At 46.0% G+C, this 17994-nt stretch overlaps 1 protein-coding gene across 4 annotated transcripts in view; it reads left to right on the forward strand.

The window, feature by feature from the left end:
* The first annotated feature begins 4104 nt into the window (after nt 1–4104).
* Nucleotides 4105–17994, forward strand: part of FBXO21 (F-box protein 21) — a 34531-nt gene continuing 20641 nt past the window's right edge. For 2 of the 4 annotated variants that reach the window (XR_009759617.1, XM_061602463.1), the window contains exons 1-6: nt 4105–4507; nt 11183–11318; nt 11967–12061; nt 15551–15672; nt 16352–16498; nt 16840–16976. Coding sequence is in view for 3 of the 4 variants with exons in the window: in XM_061602463.1 (XP_061458447.1) it covers nt 4269–4507; nt 11183–11318; nt 11967–12061; nt 15551–15672; nt 16352–16498; nt 16840–16976 (876 nt within the window). In the remaining variant the exon portion in view is untranslated. Of the gene's footprint in view, nt 4508–10626; nt 10826–11182; nt 11319–11966; nt 12062–15550; nt 15673–16351; nt 16499–16839; nt 16977–17994 lie in introns of all 4 variants that reach the window. The other 2 variants (XM_061602464.1, XM_061602465.1) reach the window with 2 other exon arrangements.

Genomic DNA, 17994 nt, shown 5'->3' on the forward strand with positions numbered 1-17994 from the left:
TGGATTAAAAAAAAGTGATTTGAATCCATGGCAGGCTTCTGCTTGGTCTTTTAGGGCCTGTCCCACACGAGGGTCATTGTTAATGTTATGATCAGGCTAGGCATTCATAAAATAGGAGACATTCTGTTTTCAGTCATCCCAGTCTTTTATTAGTCATTTATGGATCACTTCTGGGGGCCAAGCCGTCGCAAAGCAACATTCAGCGAGAAATACACTTTTTAACATTTGCTTCTTTTATCTGTGTATTATTGATCATTGTTTTCTACGGTGTTATGTATCATCATCAGTTTATTACAGGCAACCAAACACAGGTTTTAGCGAGATAAAATACTAGTCCAGCATCCTGTTCTCACAGTGGCTGACCAGATGCCTTTTTGAAGGCCCACAAGCAGGATATGAACACTCTCCCCATTTGTGAGTCCCAACAACTCATCTTCAGAGGTATGCTGCCTCTGACAGTGGAGGCAGAACATAGCCATAGTGGCTAGTAGCCATTGATAGCCTGATTCTCTGTGGACTTGTCTAGAGGCTTAGGCAGAATATGAAGCTGTGAATGGATGCGGATGCATGAGATACTGAATTAGATCACCATAATGATCTTAAGGAAAGGCAACTGTAAAAAATATTTTAAAGCCTTTTTGAATGCCAGAATGAACACTCAGGGCTGCCACTGAGAAGGCCCTGTCTCGTGCTCACCAACCTAGCCAATTCGACCAGTGGGCTCACAAGCCGGACCTCAGATGCAGGTCTTAGATTATGGACAGGTGCAGATAGTTCTTTAGGTAATCCAGTCTCAGACTGTTTAGGGCTTTAAAGGTTAATGTCAGAACTTTGAAATGGGCTGGAAATGCAGCGATCACCCGTGCAACTGTTGCAAAAGTGGTGTCACAAGTCCAGACCTTCTGGCCCCCATTAGGATCCAGTTTACGTTTTTGAGCTGTCTGCAGAGGCAGCCCTGCATAGAACACACTGCAGTAATCTAGTTTGGAGGACTTTGGAAAGTGCACTCACCATATTATTTTACTCAGGCCTGGCATTAGTGGTTGGCATTGTGAGGCAGTTGCCAATGGCCCGAGCCCTCAGGAGGGCCCACTGCTGACCCATACCACTGGCTGCAATCACTTGGGCTCCAGCATGGGATAAAGGAACAGCAGCAACCGCCCAGCACTGGAGCCAAGATACCTCCTTACTTCCTGTGCAATGTCTCTGGAGCCCCAATGCAGTTTCACTCTGGAGCTATGCTATGTCAGGGGCAATTAAAGTGGCAGACATCAGCATCATGCCTTGCAGGCCAGATCAGCTTTTGTTACTGATGCAGTGCCCACCTGCCACTCTCTAAAGCAAGGATGCTGTTGGACTACAGCTTCCATCATCCATGGCTATTGACCATGCTAGCTGAGGCAGGTAGGAATTGGAGTCCAACAGCTTCCAGGGCCACAGGACCCCCATCCCTGCTCTAAGGGAAATTCCATGGGAACCTGAGGCTACAAGAGGACCTTGGACAGCTCCAAGGAAGCATTTCCCTCCTGCAGCAGCTACAAGAATATGTCATCTCAGCAGGGAGTTACAGCCTACTGAAGCCTTCAAGGCTGACAAGACCTAGAGCAGAAGGAAGGGGCTTTGGCCCTCCAGATGTTGCTGAACTACAATCCCATCACCCTTAGCACACAGCCAATGGTCAGGGACGATGGCAGCTGTAGCTCAGCTACATCCGGGGGGCCAAAGGTTCCCCACGCCTGCCCTCTGCATCCTTGAAAGAGCTGGTTAAAGGAACCTTTTTTTGTAGGCCTTATTTTGTAGCCTCACTTCTGTGAGGCTGGGGAGATGGGGAAACTGCTGGACACTAATCCTCTGATTATGACAGAGCCCCCAAATAGGATACTGGTAGTTCTTTCCTTGAGGCAACAGCCTCACTCTCATCCTCATCAGTACTCTCTCTCATGCACTGCAAGGCATGGGTCATGACACTCTCCGTACCAGGGACTCTCATGAGACTCTGCAGTCACACCACTCCTTTGCTGAGGGCCTGTGATGGCACTGGCGAATGGCTTTGAGCCGCCATTCACAATCACACACCGGCAAATGCAAATGGCGCAATCACCATTGATTGGGTGGTCTTGTGCAAGAGGCCCACTTTCACAGAAGATCAGACTTTTTGCGGTAAGGAAAGTGACATGAATATGCACTAGAAAGTGTGGGTTAACACTTGCTTTGACGCAACATCATCTAAGCAAATCAGGATGAATGTTCAATAAACAGGTCATCTGGAAGCACCCTTGGTTCAAATGGCATCATGCGCACATGGTCTCTCTCTCTCCCTCTCTCTCACATACACACACACGCAAGAAATCTTCTGCTCTAACCCAAGGTCTATGGAAGTCAGGCCAAAATCACAGCTGGCCCAACCAATCAATCGATTTATTTATTTCTCAAGTGTGATTATTTGAGCTTTTAATTCCCATGGAAAATCATGATTCAGCAAGCATACAGCCCAATGCAAGTAGCTTGGGTAGATCTGATTTACGCTTTGTGACCAGGAACTTTTAAGAAGCCCAGTTGACAAATGAACGTGTTCTCTAACATGGAATTTTAAGGTTGTTTGGATTTTTTTTTTAAAAAAGAGCTTCAAATAATCAGCCAGGATTGTTTCAGGAAAACACGTCTAATGATGAGTTGGTGGTCTTAATAACCCTAAGAGGATCAGCTTTTGTTAAGGCAAGCCTAGAAAGAAAGAAGCCACGCCAAAAGAGTGGAAGGATTTGGCGTCCCTGTTCAAGAAAACTCACTCTCCACATCCTAAACATCAGGGATGTGGAACCTTTTTCAGACCGATGGGTTGGATTCTCATCTAGGCAACCTTCTGAGGACGACATTCCAGTGATGGGTGGGGTCAAAGGCAAAAGTGGACAAAGCAATGAATGCTAATATTGCCTTTGTTCAGTAGTGTAACTTCTGCACCCACTCGCTCACCTCTCTTTAGCCTCCCTCCAGGCAACGAAGAGGCTTTATAGAAGGTCTACGGCATCCTTTCTCAACTAGTGGGCCACCAGATGCTGCTGGACTACAACTCCCATCAGCTCCAGCATTCCTGACCATTTGCCATGCTTGCTGGGGCTGATGGGAGTTGTAGTCCAGCAACATCTGATAGTCCATTAGTTCGGAAAGGCTGGAGGGCACATTCCAGCCAGGAAAAAACCCTGAAGGGGGTATGGAGTGAAGGGTGTGGTTCGGGCAGAGTGAGTGTTGCTGAGGAGGTGTGTGGCCCAAGGGGAGTCCTGAGGGCCACGCAGAGAGGCCTGGAGGGCCACCTTTGTCCCTTAGGCCTGAGGTTCCGTCTCGTAGTATACATTTTCCAGAGGCAGAACTGTGCATTTGCACCCGTATGTGTGTTTGTATTAGGGATGTGTGAGAATTTTGATTCAGTTCTCATTTCAAGAAGAATTTATTAAATTTGCAATTTCCAGAATTGAACAATATGAGAACCGAAATACAGCCATCCTGCGAAATTCGCATTTGTTAGAATTTTGGGATTCAGTTTGCCAACTAAACAATATTTACAAAAATGCATCTATAAGGGGAAAGTGTGCATAAAAATGAATATATGAGTGAAAATAACGTGCAAAAAGGCACAATACAATGAGGCTTGCAAAAATGTGTACCTTTGTTAAAACTGTCTACAAAATATGTTTATTTGGAGAAACTTGCACTAAAATGGTGGAGAATTTTCATGGGGATTAAAAAAAAATTAGCTGACTGCTGCAGAAATGTAGAGAACTGAAATTAACATGAAAAATGAGAAACTGAGAGAACTGAAACTGACAGATCTTTCCATCCCTATATATATATATATATACACACACACACACACACACAAACACCAAATGGGGATTGCAATTTATGCATCTGACAAAGTAGTCCACAAAAGCCTATGCCACAATAAATGTGTTGATCCTGTGCTTGAAAGTAAGCTTTGCTGGATTCAAGGGGCTTATTCCCAGGCAGGTTTGCATAGGAGCGAGGATTTTTCTTCCTGCGCACCAGGGAAGAGAGGACAGCGGTTAACAAGTAAACAAACACACACAGAAAAGGCGCCCGTGCGCCTCTGTGCCAGAAAAGCCATTCGCAGACGCTCCCTAACTCCGGCGTCTCCTCCTCCTCCTCTCCCGCCCGAGTTTTTGTCTTATTTCTTCTCCTTCTCTGCGTCGCTGGGGCGGCCTGACTTTTTGGAGACGCTCCCTCGGCGGGCCCCCCTCTGGTAAACAGCCAAGATGGCGGCGCCGGAGAGGGAGAGGGGGCAGGAGAGGAGGGAGTCCGGCCCGCAGGAGGAGCCGGGGCCGGCCCCCAGTCCCTTGTCCCTGACGGAGCTGCCCGGAGAGCTGCTGGAGCTCATCGTGTGCTGCGGCTCGCTGGGCGCCGCCGACGTGGGCCGCCTCGCCTGCACCTGTCGCCGCCTCAAGGAGGCCTGCCAGCCCCGCGGGAAGGTCTGGAGGGAGCAGTTCCGACTCAGGTGGGTGGGAGGCCAGGCCCTGCCTTTGCCCTGCGGGAACCCGGGGTTCTCGGAGCGGCCGAAGGGGCCTCAAGGAGACAGTGCCTCTGAGCATGGGCAGAGTGGCGCGGGAGGAGGAGGAGGAGGGGGGCTGGCTGGCGCCCCATGGGCAGGGGGCGTTGCCACTGCAAAGGTGAACGGGCCCTGGAGCGCGTGCGGTGGTCGTAGTCTTAGTAGGAGTGAGCCTGCGAAGGTAGCGCTTCTGAGCGTGTGAACAGTGCAGGGGGTGGGGAGGAAGGCCTACCGCCCCGGGGGCGGGGGAAGTTTTTCACTGCTCAGGTAAGGATTTCAGGCCTGGAGCATATGCTGCTGCAGGAGCAGCAGTGACATCGGGAAGGTGACGCCTCTGAGCATGGACGGAATGTAGGAACATCCGAAGTTGCATTATACTAAGGCGGAGCGCTGGTGCATTTAGATCGGTATTGTCTGCGCTGACTGGCAAAGGCTTGCTGGGGTTTCAGCCTAGGGACATTGCCGGCCCTACCTGGAGATGGCGTGGATTGAACATGGGGCCATCTGCATGCAAAGCAGATGCTCTGCCACTGAGCTACGACCTTTCCCCAGGGCTTGCAAGGGAGCATAGGAGGCTGCCTTATACCAGGTCAGACCATTGGTCTACCTACCTCAGTATTGTCTACACTGACTGGCAGCAGCTCTCCAGGATTTCAGGCAAGGGACTCTCTTCGCACTAGCTGGAGATGCTGGGGATTTAATCTTCTGCGTGCCAAGCAAATCTTTACTACTGAAATATGGCCCTTCCCATAGAAAAAGTAAGGTTCTAGTCTTCATGGTTCTAAATAAAGGACTGAATTAAGTAAGAGCATAGGAGACTGCTTTGTATCAACCAGACCATTAATCCATCTAGTTCAGTATTGTCTATACTGACTGGGAGCGACTCTCCAGGGTATCGGACATTCCCAGCCCTACCTGGAGATGTCAGGCATTGAACCCAAGTCCTTCTGCATGCAAACCGGATGCTCTAACCACTGGACTATGGCTACGACAGAGTGCGGTGGGAGGAAGGCATCCCAGACCCAGAGGGAAGGTTTCACTGATAAAGTTTTCAGGCCCTGGAGAATGTGCATCTGCAATAGTGATACTGGAATGACAGTGCTCCTGAGTATAGGTAAAGTGAAGGGGATAGGAAGTAAGGCTGGGTTCAACTCTCAGGCCCGTGAGGAGTTCTCACTGCTAAGGTTTTTGGCTCCTCCGGCACATGCTATTCATGTTATTTGAATCGGATTTTATTGTGACATGGTATTTTAACTCTGTTTTGTACACCGCCCAGAGAGCTACTAGCTATGGGCGGTTTAAAAATGAAATGAAATGAAATGAAATAAATAAATAAATAATGCAGCGTCAGTAGCATTGTTGGGAAAGATAGAACCTCTGAGCATGGGCAGAGAGGAGGAGAAAGGAAGGAGGTCTGGCATCCTAAGCTCAGGCGGAGTTCTCACTGCTAAGATTTTCAGGCCCCAAAACATAAGCAGACGTAGTAGTGATGTTGGAATGATAGTGCCCAGGGCTGTGGAGTCGGTACGCCAAACCTTCGACTCCGACTCCTCAATTTTTCTACTGTCCGACTCCGACTCCTTCATAAATGGCAAATGTATATTAACTAGTAACAACAAATTTACTGTAGTAAAATGGTAGCACAAGGCATTTCATCCCCACCACGTGAATCATCAGGCTAGATTGACAGAACATAAAATATATTTATTTGATAAAAATTTCTGAACAAGAAAACTTTCCTAAATTCCTATGAAACTATTTATTTTGAAGCCGGAGTCGGTACATTTCTACCGACTCCACCCAAAATTGCTGCCGACTCCACAGCCCTAATAGTGCCTCTGAGGTTAGACAGAGTGCGGGGGAGGAAATGGTGGGGTGAGACTTGAGTCTTGAGCCTGTGAGATGTTCTCACTGCTGAGGTGATCAGGTTCTCCAGCACAGGCAGCAGCAACAGCAGTAGTGCTGTTGGGAAGATAGTGCCTCAGAGTGAGGAGAAGAAAAGGTTAGACTCGAGTCTGAGGCCCGGGAGGAGTTTTCACTGCTAAAGAGTTTCAGGTCCAGGAGAGCACACAGCGACGGTGCCTCTGAGCATGGGCAGAGACCGGGGAGGAGGGAAGGGGCTGGTATCTCAGGCCTGGAAGGGATTTTTGCTGCCAAAGTGTTCAGCTCACAGAACATGTAAAACAGTAACACCTGAAGTAGTGAAGATAGTGCTTTGCAGCTGCAGTGAATTGGGCTACGGCATCAGGGGCTTCGAACCGTGTAGCCACGGGGGTAAGCAGCCTCAGGCCCAAGAGGAGATTGCATTGCCAAGAATGCCATGCCCTAGGGCAGCGTTTCCCAAGCATGGATCCCTAGATGTTGCCGGACTACAATTCCCATCATTTCTGACCATTGGCCATGTTGGCTGGGGCTGATGGGAGTTGTAGTCCAACAAAACCTGCAGACCCAGGGTTGAGAAGGGCAGCCCCACATGTAAAGTAGCAATAATAATAGGGATACTGGGAAGATGATCTCTCTCTCTCTCTGGGCTGATGGGAGTTGTAGTCCGAACATCTGCAGGGAACAAGGTCAGCAAAGGCTGTGCTGCGTACTCTGGTACAGGAGTTGCCAGTGTGCGTGTTGGGTAGATTTGTATCATTGTATATCCAAGGAATCCCAGTGGCACTCTTGAAGTCTTCCCCCAGTGCCCGTGAAGCCTCTGAACCCCCTCACTGGGCAGTCCATTTCCATTTTTTCCTTTCATCCCTGCTTCATGGTGTTCCCTTACCGCGGCAGATGAATTTAGCAGCCGAAAAGCCATCATGGGCCCAATGATCCTTCCACTAAGAATATGGCCACTCTGTGTTACATTATTGCTTCAACTATTTATTTTACAGCAGTGAGTAAAGAATAACTCCTCCAACTGAAATTGCAGTCGGGATTTTAAGGCACTCCAATGTAATTACTCACGATGGAGTCTGGCCCAGAGTAACAGGGTCAATATCTCAACATTTGCCAGACGTCCAGGGATCAGAGAAAAGGCCGCTTTTGGAACACAGGCCTGCAATGGCTCTCACAGTTGGCTCCGAATCTTTGAAAGGTCCAACTTGGCTGCTGACAGGATAAAGCCAAAATCTGAATCACAGCCTGGAAAACAACCCAGGAAATAGCTTACTGAACTGGGGAGCTGCGTCCATTGTTCAGCAGCCTCTTTCACAGGTGGGGAGAGAATATCCTCGTCCTTTGAATTGTTCAGCCATGAGTTTTACAAGCCAACTGGCAGTTAGAAAAAGCAACCAAACCATGTCTTCCTCTGCCAAGACATGGTCAAAGCCAGGCTGCGAATGAACTTCGGCTGTTCTCAAAAACAGGCCAGGATCAGAAATTTACATATATCAGTGCCGTTCTCTTGTCACAGTCTGTGCATGTGCTTATTAGCATGAATGTCTGCAAGTTACGATTTATTCTCCCAACAGTGATATATTTTTGTCTTGTGTTAATAGATGGGCACCTTTCATGCCATTGTGATTGTTCACATCCTTCCTCTTTCAACATGCTGTTTAAGTAGAGATCTTCCCTAGTCTGCATCTGTTTTGGAATTGTTTTTTAGATATTTTAATGGTTTCATTTCTTGTATGTTTGCCACCCTGGACTCCATCAGGAGGAAAGGCGGGATATAAATTTAATAACTAACAATAAATAATGACGATGCTATGTGGCATCATTGCAAAACACTGTGAAAGTGTGTGCTGATTATCAGGAGCACATACTTTCTGTCGGAGGGCCAGACTAGATGTCCAATTTTTCATGTCTTTAGCCCAGCCTTTGCCAACCTGATGACTTCCAGATGTGCTGGCTGGGGCTGATGGGAGTTGTAGTCCAAAATATCTGGAAGGCTCCAGATTGGTGAAAGGCTGTTTTAGCCATGTGTGACTGCTGATGAGTACTATTACTTAAAACAAATAACCAGCAAGAGGACGAGGAATCAGATTGTGTAGATGGGAAGACCAGGAAAAATTAGGGGGAAATGCCCCTCCCTTTTCAATTTTGTAGAAAAAACAAAAACAAAAAAGACTTTGGGAGGTGTAGGAAGAAACATGATTTTCCACCAATTTTTCTGTGTCCCCCCCCCGGGCCTTCACATCTCTAGTACTGTGGTATGGAGGAAGGGGAACTTCAACCCTTTGCCCCCAAATGCATGGGTTAAAGGCATGAATAACATCATGTCTAATTTGAGTTTTCTTAGCACTGATCTTTCAATACATTTGCCACTTCTGCAACTGTTAGCTTAATTTTTATCTCTGCTGTCCATGATCATCAGGTGTCAACTGTATACGGTTCCTGTGCAATTTGTTGCTAACATTCTTGCAAGACAAGTAACCAGTCTACGCTGTATCTCATGATCTGCCCTTGTTTCTGACCTCCTTCCTGATATTCTTGCACAAAATATTACATGTATCGGATCGGACATTTAGAATTGGTTCTGTTTTCCTCCTGAATATACACTGGTGAAGGGCCATAGTTCAGTGGTAAAGCATATGCTTTTGATGCAGATGTTTACAGGTTCAGTCTGTAGCATATTCAAGTAAGGGCTGGGGAAGAAACCTTACTTGAAGCCCTGGATTGCTACGGCAAGTCAGGGCAGAGAAGGCAAATCTGAACTAGGTGGAACCATTGCCTGATTCTGTGGAAGGCAGGCTTCTTCAATACGGGTAAGTTACTGAGTGATGAGTATTGTGTGATATGTGGAATAGATAACTCCAAACCACAACTCTTGTTTTTGCGTCTAGCTTATGGTCCTGCCCAAACCTCTGTGCAGATTTTGCATTCTTTCAAACTCTCCTAACAGTTTCTGCTGTGAATCCTGCTTTTCTTTCATGCCCCCCAAAATACGTTTAGTTGGGAATTGTTCAAAAGCTGACAAATCCTGTCTACATCCATTCCTTTTGGTTAATCTTTCTCCTTCAACAAGCCTTTTAAGTAGATACTTTATCCCAGTCTGCATCTGCATTGGAATTGTTCTTTAAGATGTTTTTATGATGTTTTTGATGTTTGCCACCCTGGGCTCCCTTTGGGAGGAAGTGCAGGATATAAATGTAATCAATAATAGTAACAATAATACATGCCGGTACTGGCATTTTTATTTATTTATTTATTGCTGAGGGAGGGAGCGCAAAGGTAGGATGCAGCGTCCTCTGATAGGCTTCATCCCAGAGCTATTTTATGCCGAGATTTCTTTCCCAGAAAACCTTCATTCCCATTTGAATAGACAGGCAGGTGCACCATTAATCCTCAGTGTCACAGAAGCTTCCAAGGCACCAGGGTTTGCAGCAGGTTGTCGTCCAGAATTACAGCCCATATTTTGGGCTTGGATATATTTTTTTTTCTGCCCAGGAAATCAAAGAGAGGCTTCGGTTCCATGCCATAGGAAGCAGCCATTGGCACAGCAATCCTGTGCCCAAATCACTTGGGAAACAGGGCATGCGGCTACCTCCCACGTTTCCTGGCAAGAATAAAATGCTGGATGCTTGGCTCAGCTGCTCAGAGGCGCCGCTATCTGCCACAGGGCATGCATCCTCTGAGGCTAATTCCCTCCATCCTCCCTTGGGCCTTTCCACCACCCAGCACTTGCCAGCTGCGGATATTCTTTGGCAGTGTGTGTGTGCTCCAATCGGACCCCTCCAGGTTCAGTGGGGAGAGGCAGATTTCAGAAGTTGTAATCCGTTTTTCAGCACAATGGCTTCCCAGGACAACATTCACTGTGATGTTTTGCTGGGAGAAGCGGGGTGGGGGAGGCTCTGCATCCTGTGCCGGGAAAGAGGAGTGCATGTTTCGCACTCAGAAGGTCCCAGGTTCAATCCCCAGCATCTCCAAGTCGCTCTAGGAGAGGCTGCCTGTCTGAAATCCAGGAGAGCCGCTGCCAGTCAGTGTAGACAGTACTGAACCAGACGGAGATGGTCTGACATGGTATAAGGCAGCTTCCCACATGGCTAGGGATATCTGCAGGAAGGCATTCTACTTTGAAAAATAGGTGAGAAGTTCATGTATTTATTTATTACATTTTATCCCACCCTATCATAAAACAGCTAAAGACAGTTCCAATACAGATGCAGTGTGGGAAAGATCTCTGCTTAAAAAGGCTTGTTGGAAGAGGAAGGTCTTCAGTAGGCGCCAAAAAGACAACAGAGACAGCGCCTGGAATTCCAAAGAGCAGGTGCCGCAACAACCAAAGCGCTATGTTGCTAGAGTCTTCTGAAACTTCTCACTATAACAAATGAAAGGGAGGTGGGTTGTTCTTTTAACCTCATTGCACGCACCCCCTAACCCTCATTTCCTCTCCCGGATACTTTAAACCAGAGATGGGGAACCTGTGACCCTCCAGATGTTGCTGGACTCCAACTCCCGGCAGCCAGCTGGTCAGGGATGGTGGGAGTTGTAGTCCAGCAATACCCAGGAGGCCCCAGACTTCCTGCTTTAAACTGTTAACAGCTCAAGGAGGCCAATTTTATCTTCCCTGCTATGATTTCCTGTTTGCGTCCAACCCCTCCCCCCCACACACACACCCCTTCAGCATTTTGAAGTACTGCACAAAGACTTGAAATGTCAGCTGTGGTCTTTTTATCTGGTCTGTCTCTTGCGTAGGTGGCCGTCGCTAATGAAATACTATAACCAGTCAGAAAACGTGAATTGGCTTGAGGAATACAAAGGACGGCACAAAGCCGGCTTGGAAGCCCAGAGGATTGTGGCATCCTTCTCCAAAAGGTTCTTTTCAGATCATGTAAGATTTCTCGCTTGTCTGCAGCCAGTGTGGAGAAGTTCCAGCTCCCTCCCAATGTTGCTGAACGGCAGCACCCGGTGGCCCCAGGAAGGGTGCTGAGAGTTGTTAGGAGACCCCCCTCTTCCCCTCACAGAGCTACAATTCCCAGAGTGGTTTAACAATCAGTCCCTCTCCCCAGACAACTCTGGGAATTGTAGCTCTGGGAGAGGAAAAGGGGTGTCTCCTAAGAACTCCCAGCACTCTTAACAAACAACACTTCCCAGGATTCTTTGGGGGAAGCCACGACTGTTTAAAGTGGAATAATAGCCCTTTAAATGTATGGCGTGAAAGCAGCCTTGTTCACTCTGTGATCTTTTTGTTACCCAGGTAGAAAACTGTTTGAAAGCTTCCTAGTGTGTTGTAAGAAAAGTCATAAGAACATGGGAAGCTGCTTTATGCTTAGTTGCAGACCCTTGGACCTTTTTAACAGTATCGCCTACTGGCAGCAACTCTTCAGAATTTCAGACAGGAGTCGATTCCAGCCCTACCTGGAGATGCCGGGGGTTGAAGCTGGTACCTTTTGCATGCAAAGCAGATGCTCTGCCACTCAGTCATGGCCCTTCCCAAATGTCCTTACTTGATGGGGTAACGTCTGTGTTCTTTTGCTAGGTGCCCTGTGATGGCTTCACTGATATTGAAACCCTTGCATGTCCAAGCCACTTTTTTGAGGACGAGCTGATGTCCGTCCTTAATATGGAAGGAAGGTGAGCTTGACATTGAAGAGCCAAGAAGGGCTGGAGGAACATTGCATTGGATTTTTCCAGTAACAGGCTCCTGTGAATTTTGTCTGTCGTTTTCAAACGGCAAAACCAAATTCCATTTCCATAGAGCTGCAACGTTTAGATTAACTGAGTAATCACCACGTTTTGAATGACTAAAAGGGTGCTCCTGATTTACTTGGCCAGTGGCTTAAATATATTTTTATACAAGTACTTGCAGAAATGCAGGTGGCAGATCCATCTTGCAATTTAATTTTTAAAATGTTGAATATAATTAATTACGTTCATATCCCACCTGTCCTCCAAGAATCTCAAGGGAGTATACATCATTTCCTCTGTACATTTTTTTTAATGCTCGCAACAATCCTGTGAGGTAGGTTAGGCTGTGGGAGAGAGTGACTGGCCCAAGGAGTTAGCAGGGGCTGCTAAGGGACTCTTAAAAGCAGGAGTGGGCAACCTGTGGCCCTTCAGAGGTTGTTGGACTTCCACTCTCATCATCCCTGACCGTTAGTCTTGCTGTCTGGGGCTGATGGGAGTTGGAGTCCCAACAATATCTGAAGGGCCACATCCTCATTTTACAGAATACACCAAAACTGAAGCTGCTTGCATATGCTTCCCTTTATTTCATCTTCTAACAATGCTGTTGCTGCTTAACATTTTGCACTGATGAGGCTTCTGGTTAATGCCCTTTGAGCTTTTTGCATTGGCTGTGCACGTTCTTATTAAGTGCAGATGTATGCTAATTTCTGCCCAATTATGCTGCAGTCTTTGCCATTCGCTATCATTAAGCTAAATCGCTTCCCTGGAAGGTGTCCCCACAGCGTGTCTGTTCCTACTGAGCATCCTGATTGACTGGAGGATAATGGGTTGTGAGGGTTGATCTTTTGCTGAAGGGGATGGAGATGAATGAGGGTGGAAAGAGACCAGGGGAGGAATAGGAGCATCTCCTGGGCATGCATTTGAAGCACAGGAGTATATAGATAAACAATGGGATGTAGGTAAGAGGCATTCTGTAGAACTGGATCTTTGGAATGGAAAATTGGGGATAAAATGGTTGGAGCAGGGGAAAGGATAGGTATGAGGTTGTTTATATTTTATCTGTTTTTCCCTGCTATTCCTCCGTAGAGGTCAGGGATTGTACATCGTTTCTTTTCACCCTATCATTTTCACAACCACCGTGTGAGGTTGACTAGGCTGAGAGATGTGACTGCATTCGAACATCATGATAAACTATGGTTTATTGTGATGGGATGAGACAAGCCTTCCATGGGGCTCACATGCTCCACCTAACCTGTCCCCTTCCTGCAAGGAGGAGATAAGAAGCTTCCAATTTCAGTTAACCACAGTTCAGCCTTGTGTCTGAATCCTAAACTGTAGGTTGATCTTAACTATTGTTTGTTCAGTCAACCCTCGCAACCCATTATCCTTCATAAACCACGGTTTGAAATTGACTTGCTTCAAGCAAACAAAATTCAGCACTTTGTTGGGTTCAACAAGCTCTAGTTAACTCAAAAACAGAAGTGAACATTTCTGAACTCCTCCTTGTGGCTACTAGAATGAGGCAAGGCTCATTTCCGTTATGGCAAACCATGGTTTAAACACAGCCAGTGGGTGACTCAAGTTCTTCAAATGAGCTTCACTGCTGAGTAGGGATTTGATTTTGGTCTTCCCTGTCGGAAGACCTCTTAACCACTACGCTGTCTCTCAGAAGACATCTTAAAAGAATAGCTTTTAAATAATACATGTTGTTCTCATTTAATAAAAATTAAATTGGTCTTTCATCCAAGGCACTGACCAGGTCCACACCTGTTTAGCTCCATAAATGCTGCACAGTCAGGACTTCCTAGACTGAAGGTGGCATGTAGAATCCTTTTCAAAGGTTCTGTTCACAGCAGCTTTACAAAATGATTATTCAGTAATCTGCCAGACTTGTATCTCAATATGTGTACATGTAATACTTAAAGCTGCCAATTTGTACAGGGCTGTAATCTCCAGATATATTCAGCATAACCAAGCCCACCATGCAGATAATGAAAAGGGTAACGGAGAAGTTTCCGGGCCGTTGTGTGAAAACAAAAATTAAGATTGCAGAATAATGTCTAAAAACCTGGTTCTGGCGGAATGTATTTTCCATTTCTCCTTTAGTCCTTATTAAAGCAATGTTGATTGTGTTGTGATTTTCACCATGCCTTGTCTCTAAAGCTCAGGGAGGGCTTTATGCTCACAAGTCACTATTTTATTTAACATACCAGCAATCCATAGGAAAACTGACAGCTCTGCTGGATTTTGCACCCAATTTTTTTTATTTGGGGGGGGGGTGCCAGTCCTCTTGCCAACTGATGGGTAGCATTTTCTCTGCCCTCCCCTTTCTTAGGAATTTCTGGCTGGGGCACAACTTGGGCTATCAGCAGCTGATCGCCTGCTTCCCATGGATGCGGCCAGACTGTGCTGTAGATTGTTTCTTTTGTAGCTGCCGAGGAAAAAATACTGTTTTTCATTGGCAACTCACTGAAAAAAAAATAGTGGCAGACTCAACCTTTGTTGTCTATATCAAACTTTGACTACCTGGTGCCCTCCAGATGTTTTGAACTACAACTCCCATCAGCCCCAGCCAGCACAGCTCGTGGTCACTCGTGATGGAAGTCCAAACCATCTGGCACCAGGTTGACGAAGGCTGATCGAGACAAAAAGAAGAGATGAAGTTGAGATTTCCACTGTTTTTCAGATATATTTTTGCTCACCTGTTCTTCATCGTTTCTATCAGCTTTTGCCAACGTGGTGCCATCCAAGCATTATGGACTTCCATTATGCCTGGCTATTAGCCGTACTGGCTGGGACTGATGGGAGTTGTGGTCTAAAACACCTGGAAGGCACCATGCTGGCGAAGGCTGGTCTTTATAGCCTGAGTTTTGTGTTTCTTTCACCTTGTGGCTTTTTTTTTTGGCTCTTAAAACACATTCACTTTTTTTCCCTGTTGTCTGATTGGTCACGTTTTGTTTGTATGGCAGACAGTGATTTTGGTTTTAAAAAACCTTGTTTTTCTTTCTTTCTTCCCCACAAATAGCAATTTCTTACAGGCCTTCCTTTATTCGTTATTGTGTTGCTACAATTTTTCTTTATTGTTTGCTGATTCCTTTCGCTTTCATATTTCTGACGCTATGCTAAAGTTTAATAAAATTACTATGTGTTTTTTTTAAAACCCAACTGGACAAGATAGTATTTGAACAACATTGTAGTTCTCTACGTGCTTTGAGTTCCACAGATAAAATTGTGTTTTAGGGTAAAAAGTTGTCTTCATTATCATGGGAGATTTCTGATCTGTGTTAATAAGAGCCTGCTTTCAGTGCTTCATTGTCATTCCTGTTTGAATAGTCCCTTTTAAGCATACCGTTCAAGCTTCTCTCTTTGTGTTTTTGGTCATCTGGTTTTCATTCTTCCGGGAACCGTCCACTGTGGTTCTCCTTCACTGTGCAGGAAAGGCCTGACGTGGAAGTACTATGCAAAGAAAATTCTCTACTTCATGCGGCAGCAAAATATTCTAAAGAAACTGAAGGTGTATCTTCAGCGCCCAGCAGAACAACAGTCCTTTTTGGAAGGTGAGTAGAGGCCTGAAAGCGATAATAGGCGACAGTCCTACAATCCCAAACTTTATTGTTAGCCAAAGGCCATTGGTTAAAAAACACCATCAAAGTGGAACATTGCTCAAAATATGGTTACAACAAAACGGCACAATCTACTGCAATAATCCAGTATTTTTACAATACAAAAACTCTTAACACTCATTACAAAAGAGGTAGGACCATATCATTTTATAATTTAACTCAAACCTTTGAACCAAAATTAGCAGCCCATGTTTCAGTTTTTTATGTTTCTTGCAAACATTTCGCAACATAAAACCAATGTCACTTTACAATAATTGGTTTTGCGTTTCAGTGTTTCAAAATAAAATATCATACCGAACATAATTACAATGTACCATTTGTAATTCAGTAATAGGAGAGCATTGGTCAGGGGTCTAATAACTTTTGCAAGGCACTATGTATATATAGCATCCTTCACGGACGGACATCCAGCCTTGAACTGTGATAATGGTTCAGCAGCACCTCCAGCAGGCAGCCTGTTCTGTGGTCAAACAACGCTTACTGTTAGGAAGTTTCTCCTAGTTACTTAGATGAAATTTGCTCATAACCCTTGAGCAAGTGTAATTACATATTATCACACGTACAATTTTTTAAAAAGACAGATGCAAGTTCTACGTCTCCTGGCTTTTTCTAGGGGCTGTCTTGATTGACCAGTATTGCAACCCGTTGTCTGACATCTGCCTGGAAAACGTCAAGGCCCAGGTTGACGATATTGCTGCTAAAGTTCGTAAATTCCTAAAATCGAAAAACTCCAGACACCCAAGTGTGACCCCAAAAGCAGGTATGGTTCTCAGCTACTTATTTTGTGTGTGTCAGCCTCTCCTATGGCAGTCCTTCCACTGTGTGAGACAAGCTCATGTCTTGTATCGGCAATGAGGTTAGCAGACGAGTGGGGAAATTAATTCCAATGGGTCTACTCTCAGTAGAATTTGGTTGGATACAACCCTATGGATGTGCATGTTGCCTGCATATAAGCTCTTTCGAATGTTACAATGAATGTGTATAGGGAGGACATGATCCTGCTTTCTTTTCTACACCATCTCAGAATAATCTCTTGAAAAGTGCTAAAGTGAACGCTCTCTTGTAGCCGTTTTAGCTAATTATTTTATTCTTATGTTTCAGGAGAGGCCTTGATCGTATCTCAGGTGGAGCTTCAGAGGCAGGTTCTTGATGCCATGAATTACGTCCTCTATGAGCAATTAAAATATAAAGGCAATGAAGTGGATTACTACAATTCCCTGAACTCCTACATTCGCCAGGTAAAGCGAATGAACAAATCAGATCTGCTCGTAAACTTGCTTTTGTGTACAGATGCATTGCAGAGGCCAGCCTGGGACACTGCCGTAGAGCAGTGATCTAGAATGGTGGTTCTTCAACCTTTTTTCCCTCACGGAAAATAGCTGAGGGTTTTGGTAGACCACTTAAATGATTTTTCTACCCGTTGTCGCAATTGTAAAAACACCGTGCTAGTCACTATATGATTTTTAATGGCAGTTTCATTGCTTCTTCTGTTCCTTGTAATACAATAAAGTAACAATGTAAGGAATTGAAGAAGCAATAAAAATATCACTAAAAATCAAATGAATATTTCATGCGATGGATGGGCCGTCTCCCGTCTTCAACCGCAAATCTGCAGATGTGCCATGGATTGTCTGAATGAAGCATATGGACCACCAGTTGACCACAGGCCACAGTGTGGGAACCTCTAATCTAGGGCAGATGGAGTATATGACTGGGAGGGCACAACTGTGGCTAGGAGGGGGTCAGGGTGCTCTGATCTGCGGAGTCACAGGCAAGGGGACAGACTATATTGGGCTTGTTCTGGCCCGGTGAGGAGAAGCAGCAGCAGAGAACTTCAGTCTCTTTCCTCTTCTGGGCCCATCCCCCAGCCATTGGGACCTAGGTAGCTATGACAAACCTGGCTCCCACCTTGTGCTGCTGTCAGTGAATGCCATTTTGCCCTCCAACAAAATGTCTTTATCACCCACAAGCTGATCGCAGATGTGGTGGCTGACCTGGCATGTTTAACCAGACCTGAGTGGTCAGCCTGGGTAGGCCTGACCTGTTCTAAACAGCACTAGCATAGGTTGGAGGGCCGGGAGAGGGCCTCGCTGTCATTTTATTGAAATTCATTCTCTCTCTCTCTCTCTCCAGTGTGCTTGGGCACCAGAGGGTCTGAACTTAGTGGCTGGGCCGAAGAGACAGAACAGGGGTCCTTTTGTTGTGCCACTTATTCTACTGGCCAGTGGCTGAGGACTTGTTGCAGAGCCCCTGCAC

The sequence above is a fragment of the Rhineura floridana genome, chromosome 19, assembly GCF_030035675.1.
Source record: "Rhineura floridana isolate rRhiFlo1 chromosome 19, rRhiFlo1.hap2, whole genome shotgun sequence".
In the NCBI taxonomy this organism is placed as follows: Eukaryota; Metazoa; Chordata; class Lepidosauria; order Squamata; family Rhineuridae; genus Rhineura; species Rhineura floridana.